The 19,440-nt window shown below is 55.9% G+C and overlaps 1 protein-coding gene across 1 annotated transcript in view; it reads right to left on the bottom strand.

The window, feature by feature from the left end:
- The window catches only part of SORCS2 (sortilin related VPS10 domain containing receptor 2), a 468,073-nt gene that overhangs the window by 285,503 nt on the left and 163,130 nt on the right, over positions 1-19,440 (bottom strand). Inside the window, exon 2 of the mRNA XM_049709229.1 lies at positions 2,583-2,650. Within this exon, the coding sequence (XP_049565186.1) occupies positions 2,583-2,650 (68 nt within the window). The remainder of the gene's footprint in view (positions 1-2,582; positions 2,651-19,440) is intronic.

Below are 19,440 nucleotides of genomic sequence, written 5' to 3'. Positions count from 1 at the left end.
GATTAAAACTGACATTAGAGGGTGTGCTGTCCTGGGGACGATTCACAGGTAATCTCTTTCAGCTGCACAACCTCCCATCCAGGGATATTTTATCCCCATTTTACAGACAAGGAGACTGAGGCTCTCGGGAAGAAAAAGAGGCCCCTGTGGAGCAGCTCTGAGGTGAGTGGTTTGGCCTCCTTGAGACAGGCTGGCACCTGGGACCCTTTGCTGCAGCCCTTGCACCTGGACAAACATCTCCTGGAGCAACAAAATACAAAGAAACTACAAGCGACTAAAAATAACTGCGAGCGCCCGTGCAGTTGGGGCAAATTATGGACAACACGGATACAAACAGACAAAAAAACCCAACTGCCACTTCTGAAGAGCCGGCAGCAAAAACAGGGTGTGGGGAGCAAAAGCAGGGTCCTGAGCATGCCCCCTGCCCCCCTGCACTCAACACCACGGAAGGGGTGGTCAAACCACTTAAGCGGCCCCTTCTCCGGGACCTGCCCCTCCCCTCACCCCATATAAGGAACCAGCTCGCCGCCCTCAGGGAATGAGCAAAGGAACCTGTTGTTTGTTTTCGCTCCCCCCTGCTGCAGCAGGGGCCCCAGTAAAGCCTTGCCTGAATTTCTTGTCTGGCCTCTGATCAATTTCTATTGATTAAGGAGGCCAAGAACCCTGGTCGTTAACATCCTGGTTTCCCTACCTGCTTCTGAAGATTTCTGAGTCTGGAGGCCTGGTCCCCATGCTGTGGGGCTGGCCAAGGTCTGTTCCACCCACCATGCTACCCCGACTAGGCCTCGCAGCAAATTTTAACTACACCCAGCAACTCTGTCTGAATCAGCACACGTTACACCAGGAAGGCCCCTTGACTACCCGAAGCAACATTTCCGATAACCTCACTTTCTCCGTCCCCAGCGGTGCTGAGATGCTGCGAGAGCAGAGGGAAGCTGGTACCCACACTCAGGGTGGATTAGCGAACGTTCATGAAGATCTGGGCTGACAGGCAGGCAGGAGTTGGGGAATGCGTTCGTTAGTCGAGGAATTCCGCTTGGAGGAAGAGAAGACAAGTGCCTCTCTCCACTTTGCAGCCAAGGGGACCTGTCCTTGGACCATCCACCTGGCAGGAGGGAGCCCTCCAGGGGCCGGTCCTTCCCACGGAGACTGGCCCTGAAACCAATCCTCAAATGTGAATCTTCAAAGGGCAGCCGATGAGATGTCACTGGAACTTTAATGCTCTCACCACTTCCCGCTCTCCTCCCAAACAATGAACGGCCTCATCAGACCCTGGAGGGGCATTTTTGAAAGCAACCTCCTTGGTGGGCGAGTTGCTTCAAGGCACGAGATCAGAACAGTACCAACACATAAAGAAGTCGGGGGTCGCAGCAGGAAAACATCTGTCGCTGACTGCTTGTCCTGAGGCCGGCGATGGAACTGGAAAGCAGGCTGGTGAGTTTGGGAGGCAAATCCACAGCTGAGAGGGGCAGGCTAGGAAAGGTGCTTCTGTTGGAAAAGGGAAGGAAAACACACGGCTCCCCAGAGCCCACATCAGCACCAGGGCGACCAAGCCGGCTGGTCCAGGGGCGACCAAGCCGGCTGGTCCAAGGCAACACTGTTCCTCATCTAGCAAAGAAAGCACCCAACTCAAGGGTCATTTCGGCAACTGGCCAAAGCATTACGGAATTCCCTCAGTAAGAACCAACAATGAATCATGGCGCACCTTCACTGAAAGTAAAGCCAAAATTCAAAAATAAATCAACTCAAGGCGGTTGCACATAAATCAGGAGTCCTGATCAGCAGCTCTCGGCGTTTTTAATGGATTTCAAATTTAAAAACCAATTAATTATTACTCAAGAAACACATCTTGGAAAGCAACACGGTTCAACACCCAGACAACATGGGAATGGCGCACGGGGCCCGGCAGACACAGCATCCTTGCCCGAGAGAAGCTTTGAAACCACAGCCCAAGATGCTGGGAAACTTCCTTCCCCTTCCTGGGTGAGCAGACGTAAATACAAAGATAATCATAACCAAAACGACTTCTCAAGGCCTCCTTCTCTCCCACCTCATTTAAAACATCAAAGAGGCTGCCTAATTCTGGGGCTGAATTCACATTTCACATATAAAGAGATAGTACCCGTCGTTGGCCAGGGGCGTTATTTATTTACCAAGCTCTCTGGGCTGAGCCAGGAAGAAAGAAAGACACCCGACGGTGAGGATAATCAGTGTGTTTGGGGGACTCCAGGAGCCGTGTTGGAAGCTCAGAGCAGAAGCAGAGGAGATTGCGCACTGACCTGAATTCACAATGCAAACCCCCTTCCCCCGGGGGAGGAAAAACAGCAAGGGGAGGAGAACACAGACAGAAAGGAGAGAAAGCAAAGAAGCCTTCTGAATGGCTGTCTGTTCTCCAGCCCTGTCTGTGTCACTGACGAAACACTTTATTAGTTTCAACTTCTGTAAGCGTTTTCTAGCCAAAGAAAAGTCGGGAGGCCGCCAGCCAATGGGGGCTGCTCCAGCCGGGCCTTCGGATCTCAGACCCCGGCCTGGGAGACGCGCAGGTATGGGAGGAGAAAAGGCCCACCCTCGGGCTGACTTACCGCCACAGAGAACTTTCCAGAACCTTCCCCATGTCTGCATGGTAATACTTCGTCAGGATTAAGATCACCTGTGGCGGCAACAAAGACAAATGCAGAAATCAGTGGATTTCAAGGTTCTGAACGGGGGCTATAATATAACGCTTCCCCCACCCAGGATCTGGGGTGTCTCCAGTGTCAGCTGCCCGGGCCTCTCTAGTTGACCCCGGAGTCCCAGCCACCTTGCCCCAGAGCACTCAGACCCGGCGCTGGTTTCTGCTCCGCAGAATGATTTGGGGAACATCCCCGTCCTGTGAGGTCCACCCAGTAGCTGCCACTCGGCAGGAATCACTCCAGCTCGGGCCTGGACGGCCTCAAACTGTGGTCCAAGGGATGCTGAGGCGGTGGGCCTGGTGGGCACAGAACGCATGGGGCAAGGCTTCCAAAGAGGGGCTGAGTCCCCACCAGCGCCTTCGAGAATGACCAGAAGCTGGCCAGCACGCAAGACAAGGGCATCCCCGGAAGTACATGGTGTCATTACGTTCCCCGGAGAGGCGGCTGATGACAGAGCCAGCAACGGCGGGCTGGGAAGGTGGGCGAGGACAGCTGGGACGGCTGGAGGGGCCCATAAATCATCGACGGCACACACACTTTTTATTGGTGCTGAACTATTCACCGCACACACTGGGCCCTACTTAACAAGACATCTTCATTTCATACCTGTGCAGGAAATGCAACTGTTTATAAAAATGAAAATCAACGTGTGTAAGAGCACCCCAAAACCCTCCCCTCAAAGATGTAACGATCACAAGGAAACGAGGCTTCATTCACCTGCCGGGCAGCAAAAGAGCCCCCTCCCCCATGACTTCACGAGCCACTGCATTTTCCTGGACATCACATTTCATTTCACTCACTGCCAGACCCTATTAGCTGCTCCCAGCATTCCCGTTGCCATGGGAACCCCGGGAGGTAAAGTGGGAACAGCCCCTGGGTCCCAGCGGTGCCACTGGCCTGGATAATTTAGGGTCACCACACTGGCCATCCCCAAGTTTGGTTCCTTCTCACGAGCAGGACTTTCTCTGCTCTCCGTCTTTGGGGGCGAAGCCGCTGCAGCAGTTTAGCTGGTCTTTCTTTCCCTGGTGATTAAAGCAGGGAAGATATAAGGAAGGGATGTCAAGTGAAACAGGCCAGTGTGCGTTTTAGAGGCAGCGATGATTAAAAAAAAAAAAAAAAGAACCAGAGGTCTCGTCACTGGAGGCGCGATCAGCCTGCCTTGCTGGGGAACAAAGCTATTTTCTCCTGCCGCACTCTCGGGCTGCCCTAGTCAAGCAGGAATCCTCTGAAGATTGGGGGAAGGCAGCAGAATGACAGGCCCTGGACGCGCAGGAGACAAGCGTATTTTTAACCTATTGATTTATATTTTATACTCTTGCTGTTCCCAGAGGGGATTTCAAGAAGCGGGAGTATGACAGCTGGAAGGGACCTCAAAGTCTGTTTAATCCGGCCCCATCCAGGGTGAAATCCTCACCCCCGCAGCCTTCTCGAGCACCTGCCATCTGGGCTCTGCTCGCACGCCTGGAGGGGTAGGGGGCTCAGCCCCTACCGTGGTGCCCGGGCCCCTGCGTGGGCTGAGCCCAGTCTCCCGGTAACTTCTGCTCGTGTGGACTAGCCACTGTGGACGATCACCAAGGGGTTCCCCCTCCCACTCCCTTCTGGGTGACATTCCCCACTCATGCCCACCCCCTTCATCCTAAGCTCCAGCCATTCCTGGCCTTTGCACAAGCTGTTTCTCATCTTGAGACCCTCTTCCCCCCACCACCTCTAATGCCTTGGTTAAATGCTACTCAGCTTTCGGATCTCAGGCCAATTGACACCGCCTCCAGGAAGTCCCCCAGGCCCCTCCCCTGGATTCAATGTCCCCTCCAAAATCCTTCAGACCCTGCGCTTCCCGCTGCCCCAGCACAGCTCACGGGGTCTGTTACCAACACTGCGTAATGAGCCCTTTAGGGAGGGGACTGTGTCTTGTTTTATGCCCCAGCACTGGGCATAGCGCCTGCTGTATCATGAGCGCTCAAACCGCTCACGGGAAGAAACAGGAGGTGGCATTTCCCAAAGTGACGATAAATAAGGCATCGAAGCCAGGCAGAGACGATGCCCTGGGCATCCATTCACAAGCCACCCTCTTCTGTCAAGAGGGCACCATCCCTCTTCGTGCAGGGGGACGGACTCGCTCTCCTAGCACCACCCTGACCTGCTAAGCCTGAGGAGAGTCTGGGGTCCCGAGACCAGGACCCGAGTCGTGCCTGCTCGGGGCTGACGCAAGGAGCTGCCCAGCTGGTCAGCCTGGGGGATGGAGAGAGCAGGGCAGCCACAGCCGGCACCCCTGACTCTGCAGTTGGCAGCGGGAAGGACCCCTCTGCTTTGGGGGCAGAACCTTCAAGCTCCAGGCACCTCGGTTTCTGGATCTACAATGAGGAAATAATACCCAGCATCCCCTGGGAGGATGGGGATAAAGTTGTCAGCAGCACCTGGGAAGTGACCCACACACACCTTGTTAACACTCGCCAATGCCAGCTTTGTCACCGACGTGTGGGCACCAGGGCACGCGGTTCACTCACATCAACTCTGCCCCCGGCAATCCTATGGGGCCACCGTGTTATGGTCCCCATTTGACAGATGAAGCAACTACAGCAGAGAAAGCTTAAGTACTGCACCAAAACTGACTCATCCAGGAGGCAGACAAGCGGGATGCCTGCTTCCTGGACGTGGAAACTATGGGACTTCAGAGCTCAACTGCCAGGCTAAACCCATGTTCCATCTACTCAACGTCATTTCAAAGAACTAGAATGTATGACATGCCTTCTGGGGCCCTCAGCTAGTGGGTTTGGAAATGAAATATCCCAGGAGCTATTTTTCCAGCAGCTGGTGTGTTATTGCAGCTCTGGGACGCTTTGATCTGGGCGGGAGAAAAATCTGGAATGTGAGTTGGGGCTTCTGTGTTCGGGCCGTTGCCAAGGGTCTCCTCCCCGCCCGAGGGGCCGCCTGAGCCCACTGGGGTCTCAGGACGGTAGGAAATCCAAGGAGAAGACAAGGATTGTGAGCTGCCCCTGCCCGCGGGAGGACAGGCCACAGCACCACTATCACCACACTATCCCGCATCACCCCCGTGTCCTGCTTTCTGCCTTCCGGTCCTCTGGGCCCTGGGGGGGGGGGACAGGCTCATGCTGGGGGTGCTGGGGGCTTACGCGGCGCCAGCTCAGCGCGTTTATCATCGGATCCTCACTCGGCCCCCCAGGGAGGGGTCGCTACTATTGTTCCCATTTTACTGATGAGGAAACCGAGTCACAGAGCTGACAACTCGCTCATCTGACATCGTACACGACAGAACCAGGGCCTCCTGTGGCCAATCCAGGGCTTTCATTGGCTCTGTTTCCATCCCCCAGCTTCTCCGTGATGTCCGCTTTCCCAGCGTGGGACGCAGAGACGCCCCTGGCTACGCCCTCACCAAGGTCCAGCCGGCAGCCCTCCGCCCCGAGAGACCAAGCTGTGACCCCGGAGGAGCCAACCTCTCTGGACTTTCCCCAAACCTGCCTGTTCCTGAGGCCGCTGGGCCAGAAACCCTGTGAAGGCAGAGGCTAGGGTTAGTGGCCCTTTGATCCCCCCGAAATTCCCGGAGCTTAGCTCAGAGCAAAAGTTCACCACGGTTTGTTGAGTGAGTGAATGAATGAGTAAAGGAATGAATATCCCCGGACAGAAGCTGATGACGAGAGGAACCAGAATCTGTCCTTCAGGCCAAGCCACAGCCGACCCCACTACCCCGATGTCTGGGTTCCCTCCAGAGCCCGTCTGCCTGGACCACCCCTCCTCTGACCCCAGCAGACACCACCCGAGGGTGCAGAGCACGCCCTGTTCTTGAGCCCTGAGGCTCGCTCACAGCAGTGCCCAGCCCGACCCTCAGGGCAGGAAGCTCAGGAGGCCTGGTGGGCATGAGATCCCCCAACCCCCTCACCCAGGGAGAGTGTCCCCGGCAGCCGGGCCGGTGGGCAGGCACCGACCTGTGCAGATGTTCGGGCCTGCGCTCAGGAGGCCCTGCGCTTGGTTTAATTCTCTGCTGTCACGTCTTGAAATTCTTAAAAAGCTTGAACAGGGGCCCTAGGTTTTCACGACGCAAGGGACCCTGTGAGCAACGTAGCTGGTCCCCAGGCAGCTGCCCGCTCCTCTGATGTTCCCAAGTTCAGTGCCCCTCCAGCCCTCCCCATGCCCTGGAGAGAGCGTGTCTACTGGACGCCCAGTTCTACCAAGCCTGCTGAGCCCTGTATCCCTAGTCAGGGAAGCAAGGAGGGCAGGTCAAGTCAGGGGCTGGAAGGAGGCCCACATGGGCATCAGATTAAACACCAGAGCCCATGGGAACCCGGGACAGTTTCCTCCAGTGCCTCACTCTAGAAGTGGGGAGAGTGAGGTTCAGAGAGAGAAAGGGGCTCAGTGGGCACAGACGCTGGTCCCCAGAGATCCTGGTCCAGAGCCCAGCCACGCACCCACTGCCCCTCACGTTAATCCAGGGCCCGTGCCAGCCTGCTCCCTCACTGTGGGTGGCCAAGGGCTCTCTCTCTAAGAAGGAAAGGAAACCCTGGCGTCCATGATCAGCTCATGGAGAGACCCCCAGCTCCATCACCACCAGCCTGTCTCCGGCCCCCACTCCACAGTTCAATTCCAAACCCAACAGTGAGTCATTCAATGTGCTCTTCTCTCTTCTGTCCGGTGAGCCTGTTATATTCACCTTGCAACAGGGCGCCGGGCCTGTGTCTCAAAGCGCCTGAAAGGGGCTTACAGTAACAGCCCAGTAGGTGGAGGAAGCCCCGCCCACCAGCCGAGGACCCTGATGTGTCATGAAGGGATCTCTTGCTCTGAGGGCAGGCTGGTGTGGGGGAGTCTCGGTGCCCAGGGCTGATGGAGGCCAGTCCCACCTGGAAACAGCATCCACTGTGCCGTTTATATTTTCTCCATCAGGTCTCGCTGGCGCTCCTGCCACCGCTTCTCAGATGCATGAGAATAAAATGAGGAGGGGCAGTGCAGCTGGACCACCCTGACCAGTCAGTTAAACCCTCTGAGCCCCGGTTTCCTCATCTGTGACATGGAGCTGATTCACGTAGGACCTCATGAGGCTGCTGGGAGGGGGATGTCTATGCACACGAGCTTATACCAGAAATCACAACACAGACGCCGGGGCTAAGGCCCCGCCCCCTGAGCGGCCCCCGGCACGTTTCCAGGTCAGTTATTTCCGGAATCCTGGGGTTGGATTTACAAGAACATCACCACTGATGGAAAGCTGCTGGAGCCTCTTCCTCTCGGTCGGTACCCATCTGGGTCAGAGTCAGCAAGGCGGTGATGGCTCGAGGCACTGGCTCTTTGAGGGGCAGAGCGCTGAGCTGTGAGCTGGTCTAACCCCGGCACTGGCATGGGTTTCACCGAGCTTCATCTTCACCAAGTTTGCCATTAGGAGCGCTCAGCGCTGCCACCCGAAATGTGCCCATCTCAGAATGAGAAACATCCAGGTCACCTCCAGCTTCGGGCCCTGAGCCTCTGAGCAGCCAATAGGAACAGACTTTCAAGCCTCCTTACACTTGCGGGCCTTCCAAGAGGTCAAGAATAATCAGAAAAAAATAACAAACACTCAGGCTCAATTCTGTTGTCAATCAATAAGCACGTTGCAAAAAAAAAAAAAGAGAGAGAGGGAGGGCAGCAAGAGCTCAGGGCTAATTGTGAACTCTGCAATCAACTTCCCGTCAGAAAAAGGGACAACTTAGAGTTGGCCCGTGAGGCCCCAGGAGGCCCCCCTGCATCTCTGATGTCCTCCAGGCCAAGCAGACAGAGCCAGCCATGGGGTGGACTAGGCTGGGGCCTCGCTACTCACGGTGGGGTCTGCACCAGCCACACTGGCTCCCCAGCAGATCCTAGAAGTGCAGAATCTGGGTGAGGCCCCACCCCAGAGCTGCTGACTCAGAATCTGTGCTTTAATATTTGAGAAGCTGCACTGCAGGTCCTCACCTCCCCAGGCCTGGATCCCCATCTGCTCACCGACATGAGAAGCTGGGTCTCCTCATATCACTCAAGAGGGCCCTGTCCTCTCCATTCTCAGGCTGCTAACCTGTTCCTATTGACCTGGTGGGAAACACACTCTACCCTCAGGCATGCACTCACTGCCATGACTTTCAGTCACCCCAGGGCCTTTGCATATGCTGCTACCTGTATGTAGAGCACTTCTCTGCCCCTCTGCACTATCTCCCTCCCGCTATTGAGTGAATTAATCAGTTGAAAACTGGCTCCAAAAAGCCAAGACCATCTCCTGGGGTGGCCTTTCCCCACGCCCACCCCACCTGTCCACTTGCCCCGGTGTGGAAGTTGACTCTGGAATGTGTATGACATTCCATCATCTTGGAACCATCTTGTGGGTTTAGGAGCCCACCTGAGGACTGAGGCCAGAAAGGGGAAGTATCCAGCCCAGGGTCACCTGGTAGATACGTCCTCTGGCAGAAGCCCACTCCTGGCTCTCTGCACTTGTGATGCACTGCTCCCTATAGGAGAGATGCTGAGGGTGGGAAGGAGGTCAGGGTCTTTCACCGAAACCTCCAGTGATGACAGCAAATGCTTGTACACCACCCACTCCACACCTTACATGCACCAACTATTCCATTACACAGATGAACAAACTGAGGAACAGAGAGATAAAACAATGACCCCGAGATCATAACAACTTGTATCAATACGTGGTGGGCCTTGGATGTGGGAACAAGTACAACAAATCAGGAATCAAACATTAGGAAGAGAAAACAGAGATCAAAAAAGAAGACAGAAAATAAGATTTTTTTATGGTGACTTCGAGTATTCATTCAGCAAACAGTCTAATCTCTCAACATGCCAGGCATGAAGATCCACAGAGAAGAAAGTGGCCAAGGACCCAGGGCCCATCGATGATGACGTTGCCTCTGCACATGCGCTTCCGGGACGCTCGGAAGAGCACTGCCCAGGTGGAGGTATGTTTTTCACTCTCTGTAAAGATGTGCTCACGTATAGAAAGTGTGGGAGGCCAACCACACGTGGGGATCTTTACATATGATATGATGGGGGGACTGCGGATCACACCCACACACAAAGGGATGCTTTCTGTACCGAGCTGTAAGCTAAAGGCATACCCCCCGCCCCCAGGGGAGCCTTTGTGGAGGCCTGATCCAGCCATGGCATGTTACACCCCGTTCCAAAGAAGATGAGAGTCTCAGAGAGGCCGTGGGAGTCTTCCTGGGCCCCAGCAGGGGGACCCTCACGATAAAGAAGGCCCCGGCTTGTTTCATCTGTCCCACTGCTGGTCATGCCCCACCGGTTGGGCAGATTCTCTGTTCCCTTGAGTCTCAGTTTACTCATCTAAAAAATGGGAACAAAAGTCCCTGCTCTATCCACCCTAACCTCGTTGAAAGGTGACGGTGCATCGGAGAACGGACAGATATCGAAGGACTGTAAAAACTGTAAAGCGCTCGGTTACAATAGCCAAGGCAATGGAAGCAACCTAAATGTCCATCAGCAGAGGAATGGATAAAGATGTGGTACATCTATACAATGGAATACTACTCAGCCATGAAAAAGAGTGCAGTAATGCCATTTGCAGCAACATGGATGGACCTAGAGATTGTCATACTGAGTGAAGTAAGTCAGACAGAGAAAGAGAAGTATCGTATGATATTGCTTATATGCGGAATCTAAAAGAAATTATACAAGTGAACTTATTTACAAAACAGAAACAAACTCACAGATTTAGAAAACGAACTTATGGTTACCAGGGGGAAGGGTGGGAGGGAGGGATAGTTAGGGAGTTTGGGACTGACATGTACGCACGGCTATATTTAAAATGGATAACCAACAAGGACCTACTGTAGAGCACAGGGGACTCTGCTCAATATTATGTAACAACTAAATGGGAAAAGCATTTGAAAAAGAATAGATACATGTATACACATAACTGAAAAAAAAGACTAAATAAAGAAGACTCACACCTGGTCATAATCAGGTAACCACTTCACTAGATTCCTATTTTTAAAAATAAAAGTTATTTACAAAAAAAAAAGAAAAGAAAACTGTAAAGCACCCTCCCAGGGGAACGGGCTGATGACCAAAACCCGGGAGGGGAGATTTTCATATCGCTGACTGAAAAGAGAAATCACGCAAATGTTCACAGTGAATTGGGAACTGGACCGGTTTCACGAGAGACCTGCATCTGCCCACCCTGCGTTGGGCAAGGAGGCTGATCTACAGTTGGTGGACGTCGGGTGACCGCCCTGCTGCGCAAAGTCCCTCCTGGAGAAGGGGCTGCAGCCTTGGCCCAGTCAGGGCAGGTCTGGGGTTTGCAGCTTGCTGGCTGGCCTGGTGTGAGGCCCACGGGCACCTCCCTGCCTTACGTACCCACTGTCAGAGCCTGAGGCCCGCCTCGTGTCACCATGTCCCTTGGCCTCTCTGAGCCCAGTGTCCTACTCTGCCCTGGGGGATGGCGCAGGACTCAGCAGATTCCTCGCCCAACAGCAGAGCTGTTCCTGGGCCCACATCTAGAGGATGAAGACGTCCTACCAGACAAGCGCCGGCTGGCCCCGGTGTCCTCACTACCTGCACTTAGAAGGATGCCAGTCCAGGGAGGGAAAGGCTGGACCAGGACAAGGGAAAGAGCCGCAGGCAGGGGGGGCAGGAACCGAACTCGCTCACAATGGAGCCTCCTTCCAGGCCCCTGGGACCCAACAGCCAACAGAATCACAGCCCATCTACCCCGTGGCCCGGCAATTCCACTCCAGGGAGCTCTTCTGTAGATGTCCTTGTGCCCATGAACTGAGGGATGTCCAAAGTTATGGCCCGCGATACTGTTTATAACGGCTGGAGACCAGAAACACCGAGCAGATCCACTAACAGGCCCCGCCCCCTCGCCAGGGCACAGCTGCCCACGGGAACACCGTGCAGCCGTCCAAGAGCAAAGATGCCCCACGGACAAGGTAGAAACGGCCCCAGGATGGTGAGCTCAGCGAGAGGAGGCGGGGAGGGGGGCGGGGAACAGCACAGTGTCACTTTTGCGTTAAAAACAGGAGAGGCAAAGCCACTGAATTGTACACTTCAAAACGGTTAAAACGGTGGCTTTTACGTTACTTGAATTTTACCTCAATTAAAAAAGTGGGGTGGGGAATAGGGATCGATATTCACTTCCGCTTGAGGATGCATGATGACACGCTGGGAGGGAATATAAGAAACTTCTTAACGTGGTGGCCTTTGGAGGGGGAGGGGTGGCAGGAGCGGGGGAGGTTTTCACCGGGGACCTTTTACTATCTGCAACCCTTGGAACCGTTGGCCTATCACCTCTTCCATCTGCACACATCAGGGGTGTGCATGCACGTCGTGCATAGGTGTGCGTGTGCGTGTGTGTGTGTGTGTGTGTCACTACGGGCCGCAGGGCCACTCCTGTGCCTGTCACCTCTGATGAACGAGGCCGTCATGTCTGGCCACAGTCCTTCTCCCTCCTGACCTCAAAACATGAGAACGATGCCCATTTTCATGCCAGTGCTGCTGGGACACGTGGCAGACAAAGACTAGACCCCGATGACAGCATGCAGTTGGCGCTCAATAACTGTCTGCTTCCGCTCCCCCAGTGAAGACCACTGAGAAATCCCTTCCTAAATGAGCAGCCTGCCTGGGCCCTGGAGCAGCCCTGCTCCCTCCGGGGCAGCGAGGTGTTGGACCAGGTGACGAAAAACGGAGGGAGGGTCCCCCCCGGGAGGGTCCCCCCCTCTGCCACGCAGACACGGCTACGAATCACGACGCAGGGGAGGGCACGGACCCCTGCCCCTGCAGAAGCACAGGGCTCTTCCCCAAGGGCTTGCACACAGGGGCCCAGGAGAGAACGATGCACATTTCCCCATCATTTGGTTCCCTCAACAGCCCTGTAAATGGGCATCGTCGTTCCCACATCCCAGATTAGAAGCTGAGGTGGGAGGAGGGCAGTGGCCACCCCAGAGGTGCACTTGAGAGACAGCAGAGCTGGGACCAGACAGGTCGGCCTGAGGCCAAGACCATGGCTCTTTCTAGAACCACCCCCTGCGGAGTTCTCCCCAGCCCGAGCAAAAGAGGAGGGGGCTTCCTGCTGACCCACAAGCTGGATGGACAGCCCACTCCCCACTCCCTCGGGAAGGCTGCCAGGCTCAGCACTGGACGCCTTCACCCCAGATGCATCCTCTGCAGAGGACTCCTAAGGGAATCCCTTAGGCTCAGAAAGTCGCGCAGCAGGCGCTGGTTCTCCAAAGTCGGGCCTCGGTCAATCCCAGAGCCACCCGGCAGACACCAGGGCTGCTGGTAACGGCTGCCAACCCACCTGGCTCAGTGCCGCCACCCCAGGAGCCTCACCCACCCTCTCCCCCTGCTCCTCGAAGCCCTCCTTGATATTCCAAGCTGGGGGGGATCCCCACACGCTCCGGGAGCCTCCCTGGAGGTTCTCACTCCCAGTGGGCCAAGAAAGTACTTGTCAAAGCTGTTGACGTCACCAGACACGTTCCACCAGAAGAGTTTTCTGCAGAGCAGAGAGCCTGGCTTCCCCCACCTGCCAGACCCTTCCTCCTGAGTCAGTGCCCGGGCCCCCCACCCCCGGCTCCAGGCTCCCTTGCAGAGCCTGGAGGACTTCACAAGGGGCCGACCATGATCCTGGAGCCCGAAGGGTCTTGCCTGAATCCTGGCCCCATGGTGTACGAGCCGTGTACTCCCAGGCTTAACCTCTCAGGGGCTCAGCGTCCTGATCTGTGACACAGGGACGATGCTGCTGGCTCCCAGAGCTGAAGCAGAGATGAAATGAGCGTGGTGGGTCCATGGTGAGCTAGGGGTGGGGTCTAGGATTAGAGTTAGGACTAAAGTTAGAGTTAGTGTGAGGTTTAGGGTTAAGGATAGAGTTAGGGTTGCGTTTAAAGTGTGGGTACAAATAGGGTTATAGTAAGCGCTAGATTCAGGGGTGGGGTAGGGACTAGAGTCGGCAGGGGCTCTCTCTGTGAAATACCGTTCTGCAGCTGGTGGTTCGGGCAGTACTTGTTTAGTGATGTTTATGAGAAATCCTGTGTGCAGCAGTGTAGGTGAGGTGCTATTGTGTACAATGAAATCCTCAGGGAGAAGCTTGTTAAGTAAATAAATCAATGAATGGTCAGACCTACCTACTCACCACCATAGGCTCATCTGACCACCTCTGTGCCCATCCTCCTTTCTCCCCTGGCCCAGAGCCCTGCATCTTTCCACCTCCTGGGCCGGCGTAGCTGCCACCTCCTCCAGGAAGCCTTCCAGGACGTCTCCAGACTAGGTTGCTGATTTGATGACATCTGATTTTCCAGCAGGAGGCGTGAGCTGAAGCATGATGTTTTGAGGGCTGGGCCCCATCCCCTATCTGCTCTGCCCTGCAGCCCAGCACCAGCGTGAGGCTCATCGCAGGGGAAGGTGCACAGCCTTGGACCGGGCCCAGCCCAGCCCACGTGCGAACCCTCAGTGCCGTGTGGCGTCCCTCCCTGTTCTAGTGTCACCTGCCCGTCAGCAACACTGGAGGATAAAGACCACACGTCTCCGTCTCCAAGTGGCTGTGATGATGTAGTGTGATAACATGTGTGGAGGGCCTGGCGCCCCGCTGACTCGACCAAGGTGGGGCAGGGCACTGACTGTCCCTTCCCTCCTCAACAACTAGCGTGAGCACAGGCAAGCTGACCTCAGTGATGCCTTGCCGCGCTCTGAGTCACCCGACCCCAAACAGGATCCCTTTCTTCCCACAGAGCTGTGACCTCGTCCGGCCATGCTGTCTTGGGTCCTGGGGGCCTGGCAGCAGCCCAGCTGCAGGAACAGAAGTCAGAGGCCACCCAGCAAGTCCTGAGCTGGACCTCGATCCGTCTCGCTGGTGGTGCCACCGCCCCCCACCCCCACCAACAGGCTTAGGAGAGGCGGGAGGGAGCGGCTGCTGCTTCCAGGAGCAGGGGAGGACCTGGGAGGATCTGGGAGGTCCTGGGAAGGTGAGACCGCTGCTCTCTGTAGATGCAGAAGGAAGATGACCCGACGCAAGGCCCCTAGTTCCAGAAGCTTTGGCCAAGACAATGAAGCAACCCGGGGACGGCATTTTGGTGGCTTGGGGAGGGCAGAGGAGGATTTCTGGTGAGGGTCTGGGGTGGGAGGGCGCTGGTTCCTCTCCCTTCCAGGAGGAATGACGTAGATGCACTTAGAGGATGTGACCAAACAAGGCAGACAGTCTGGACCTGAGCACCAGCTTTAACCCAAATGCAGGATTCCCTGCAAGAGAGGCTTGACGTCACTTTCCTGGTTCTGACAGTGGGTACATAAAGTAACGTCATCGGAGGAAGCTGGGTGAAGAATACATGGCTCTCTGCACTATTTCTGTAACTTCTTGTTATTTTTATTTTTATATTTTATTTTATTTTATTTTTGTGCTACGCAGGCCTCTCACTGTTCTGGCCTCTCCCGTTGCGGAGCACAGGCTCCGGACGCGCAGGCTCAGCGGCCATGGCTCACGGGCCCAGCCGCTCCGCGGCATGTGGGATCTTCCCAGACCGGAGCACGAACCCGCGTCCCCTGCATCGGCAGGTGGACTCTCAACCACCGCGCCACCAGGGAAGCCCGACTTCTTGTTATTTTTAAATAAAATAGTGTAATAAAGAGAGAGGCTTGAGAGACGGACCAACTAGCTGCAAACAAAAATAAACGGTTTGCGACTATGCAAGCCCCCCACCTTCCCCCACCCCGAGGACCTCAGGACGTGCCCACCTGGAGGGCCCCCTGAGACATGGCCGGGCCTGTGGCCGCGCTCGAGCCTGCTGTCCAGCCAGCACCGTGTTGGAGACCAAGGCCCATCACAAACGCCCATCGGGGAACAACAGCAATGATGGGGTCCCTCCGCATGATGGGAAGGCCCTGCCCAGGTGTCCCCAGCACGTGGGGACCAGACACTGCCCGGGATCTAAGAAGCAAAAGCGGAAGCTGGAGGCAAGAAAGAGAACTGCGCACAGGAGCCATGGCCTTGAAGCCATTCCCCCGCCCACGGGTGGCCAGGGCCCCTGCTCCCTAGGGGAGACAGTAGAAGAAGCACGGTCCCCAGCGTAGGGTCCTGGGGGGGCTTCTCCTGGCCCCTACGGCGTCCACACTGGCAGCTGAAGTGCAGTCGTCTGCAGAGGCACATGTGCTCCCCTGAAGCCGCTTCCTGACGCAGCTGCCTGGCCTCCCCGGGAAGCAGGCGTGGCTTTTGACTACCTGCCAGCCCACAGGGTCCACAGCACACGGGCAGCAGCGTGTGTTCTTGCGTGCCTGAGCCACGAAAACCTCTTTATCATCACGAGCGTTAAAATCATACGGGTTTACGCTGTCCTGGCCCCGCGCTAAGCACTTTACAGACGTTAGTTCATTTAACCCTCCCGGGAGCCCTGGTTGCTGGGAACCCCTTGGTCCCCATTTCGCAGGGGAGGCACACAGAGCAAGGCTGCCGTGACTCCAGAGCGCAGCCCCCCGAGGCCTCTGGGGGCCTGGCTGGGAGAAGAGGCGCCCTTCGCCCTGTGCGTCCCAGTGGAACACGCCAGCGTGGAGCCAGAGGGCGGCGAAGCATGCTTCACGCTGGAACCAAACTCCCGTCCCAAGCTTTGGCCTCCGGAGGTGCCCAGTAAGGCAGGCTCAGGGCCACCTCCCTCACAGTGGTGCCCGGGGCTCATGGACCCCAGCGCTGCCCCACGGCCGACACACTCACTGGTTCAGTGCTGGACGCCCCACGCTGATGGGCTTCCCTTGACCTTAGTGTGTCAGGTCCCAGGAGCCAGGCTGGGCTCGGGGCTTCCCAGGGACCCCAGCACCCCTCCACGAGCTCGCTGTGACCCGGCCAGGTCCCCCAGCAGCCCCTCCACCGGCTTTGCACGGGATGTTTTACGGCTCCAATTTCAGACTGCGGCGTGGCCGTCTCTCACCACTCCTCCGAGGCCCTCATCCAAACAGAATGCTGCGTTAACGTTGATTTATTCATGAGGCCTTGATACCACCGCACAGACAGGCCGACTCCCAGGGCCTCTGGACCCGGGGCCGCGTCTCCAGGCCTCGCCTTTGTGGCAGCACTTGGCAGTGTCTGGGGAATGAATGACCTAACGGATGAACAAGAGCAGGCACAGGTGGACAGCACGCGCCAGTCAGGCAGGACGGACGGCCGCCCACATGGAACAGGCCCCGCCCCCTCACACCTGTAGTTCTTCACCTTCACCCCGCTCTCCTCCGCCCAGCCTTCAGCTCGCTGTTCCTAAACGTCCTTGCCCCCCACCGCCTGTCCTCCTCCCCTCACCGGGCACATCCCCACTCCCACCAGGCGTTCACCGCAAGCACGTCTGTCTGGAAAGGCTTCCAGAACCCTCTGCCCACCTCCAGCTCTGAGCCCCCTCAGACCCCGGACGTGGGGGGCTGGATGCACCCCCCAAAAGGATGTCCACCAGAAGCCCGTGAATGTGACCTTATTTGGGAAAAGGGCCTTTGAGGATGGATCAACGCTTGGAGACCTCAAGATCGTTCTGGGTTACGTGAGTGGTCCCTAACCCCAGTGACAAGTGTTCTTATGAAGAGAAGGAGAAACGATACACAGGGAGAAGGCGATGTGAAGATGGAGGCAGAGATCGGGGTGATGCATCCACCAGCCAGGGAACCCCGAGAAAGGCCAGCAAACCCTCAGGAGCTGGGGGAGACGCCTGGGACAGAGTCTCCCTCCCAGCCTCGGAAGGAACCGACACTGCCAACTCCCTGACCTTGGACTTCAGGCCTCTACACTGTGGGAGAATAAACCTCTGCCGTTTAACCGCTCAGTTTGTGGTACTTTGTTATGGCGGCCCCAGGACCCTGATACAGGCACTCGCCCATTTTCCAGATGGGGACATTGAGGCTCAGCTTGTTGGAGGGGACAGCAGGGAGCAGGCAGGGCTGGGGTCTCCACCAGGGGCTGCCTGACTCCAGTCAGGGACCACTCCCACTGCCCCAGGTGCCCCTGCACACAGAGAGCTGGCCTCAGACAGAAGGGGGAATGGGGAGGCTCCACACAGCAGCCCAGCTCCCCGGGGGTCCCTACTCCCTCCCTCCCCGAGCTCCCCTCCGGAGATGCTGGGCTTCCGCCATGGGCTGGGCCCGAACGGAGAGCCAGTGAGAGAGAGCTCAGCTCCTCCATCCGTCAGCCGCCTTCACAGGCACGAAGCCCAATGTTTAAAAAAGGAGTCGAGAACTAAGCTTCGAAAGGCCCCCTATACATCGAAATCAGCCAGCAGAAAATAAATGTAGGAACGTTGCTGATCTGTGGAGAATGGCGTTTTTCCATCAGATCTGTTTGAGGGATAAAGTATATTCTAATAGGTGGGGCTTCGTAGACGGTTCCACTCCGGCTGTCTTAAAAATATTATTTACTGTCCACTTCTCATGACCTGATTGAATTTCAGCCACCCCTCCTTTTTAATAATCACCGTTAAGTAAAATTTTTTAGGAAATGACAGGATTTTTTTTTTCTTTTGGCCGTCGTTATTCAAAATGATGCTCAGTGTTTCTACCTGGAAGTGTGGGCATTTTTCAGATCTATTTATGGTGACGAAAGGTAATTGGAGAAGCTGTGATGCTGCTGGTGCCTCACTTCTCTCAACATAAAAAGTGCCCGGGGTATCTCCTGGAGGTGGGTGGAAAGTGCCTATCCTGTTTTTAAAACAGAAATCCTTCCCCAGGCTCCAGTGCCCTCCCCCTTCTCCCCACCAGTCTCCAGCCAGGAAGCCACATGTTCATCACTTCCAAGAATTTCTCTTTGAAAATTATGTTGTCACATCAGAATAGAGGAGCCCGGAACAAAGGACACGTAGGTGATGGGATAGTGAAGCCTTTGGCTGCATGCAACTGGGAAGGCTGAGATTTTGGCCACAGCAGCCCCTGAACAAGCCCCCCTGACCTTACGGAGTCCAGACAGGTCAGTCACCCACAAAGCCCTGTCCCTCAGGAGTGTCAGGAAAGCAGGGGGATTGGTGGATCAGTCACCAGCTTGGGAAGAAGCCAGCAGGGCGCATCTGAGCTCTGCAAAGACTAATTTATCTTGTGAGAAAGCCAGCGGGAGAGACCAACAATGGATTCTGTCCTGGTTTCCAGAATCTGCTCCCCTGAGCCATCTGGGGTGCAAAATGACTTCTGGGGGCCTGAGGCATTTGGGCCTCCGTGGACCACTTCCTCCATAAAAAAAATTAACATTTCTATTTTCCAGCTGCACTGGTGTAAAAAAAACCCAATATATTCCTATTATATATCAAAACATTTCCTTGACCTAAAACTTTCTCTTCTTCTGATTTGAAAGGAAATTAAAACATTTTTGTGGGTCTCTAAAGGTCTTGTGGGCCCTGGCACGCAGCCCTGTGTCTGCAGGAGACCCCCACTGGTCCACCACAGTCCAACCCGTCCTTTCCTCCCTGGACTCCTGGGCAAGCACCCCATCCCCGCTCTCCAGGCCTGCGGCCTGCCCCCCAGCCCTCCTTGCCTGCTGGTTCTCAAGGGCAGAGGCATCAGTGATACCCGTCCCCTCACCTAGGAGGACAGTGCCTGTCACATCTCCTCTGGAAGGGCACCCTGCTAAGAATCTCAGGAAATCTATAAACGTATAGGCGCGTAAGCACAATTTTTCACCCCATTTCAGGGTTTACAGACCAGTCTGGGACCCAATCAATCTATGGGGCCAATAAGCCCTTTCCATTTCCCCCACGGGGCAGGGAGGAAATCAATTCCAAGCTCATCTCGGTGGCCTTCACCTGCCTTGGGGTCCTCTCCAGAGGCGCCTGGTCTCTGTGCCTCACGG

The sequence above is a fragment of the Orcinus orca genome, chromosome 4 (assembly GCF_937001465.1).
Source record: "Orcinus orca chromosome 4, mOrcOrc1.1, whole genome shotgun sequence".
Classification (NCBI taxonomy): Eukaryota; Metazoa; Chordata; class Mammalia; order Artiodactyla; family Delphinidae; genus Orcinus; species Orcinus orca.
This window is presented reverse-complemented; position numbering and strand designations above follow the sequence as displayed.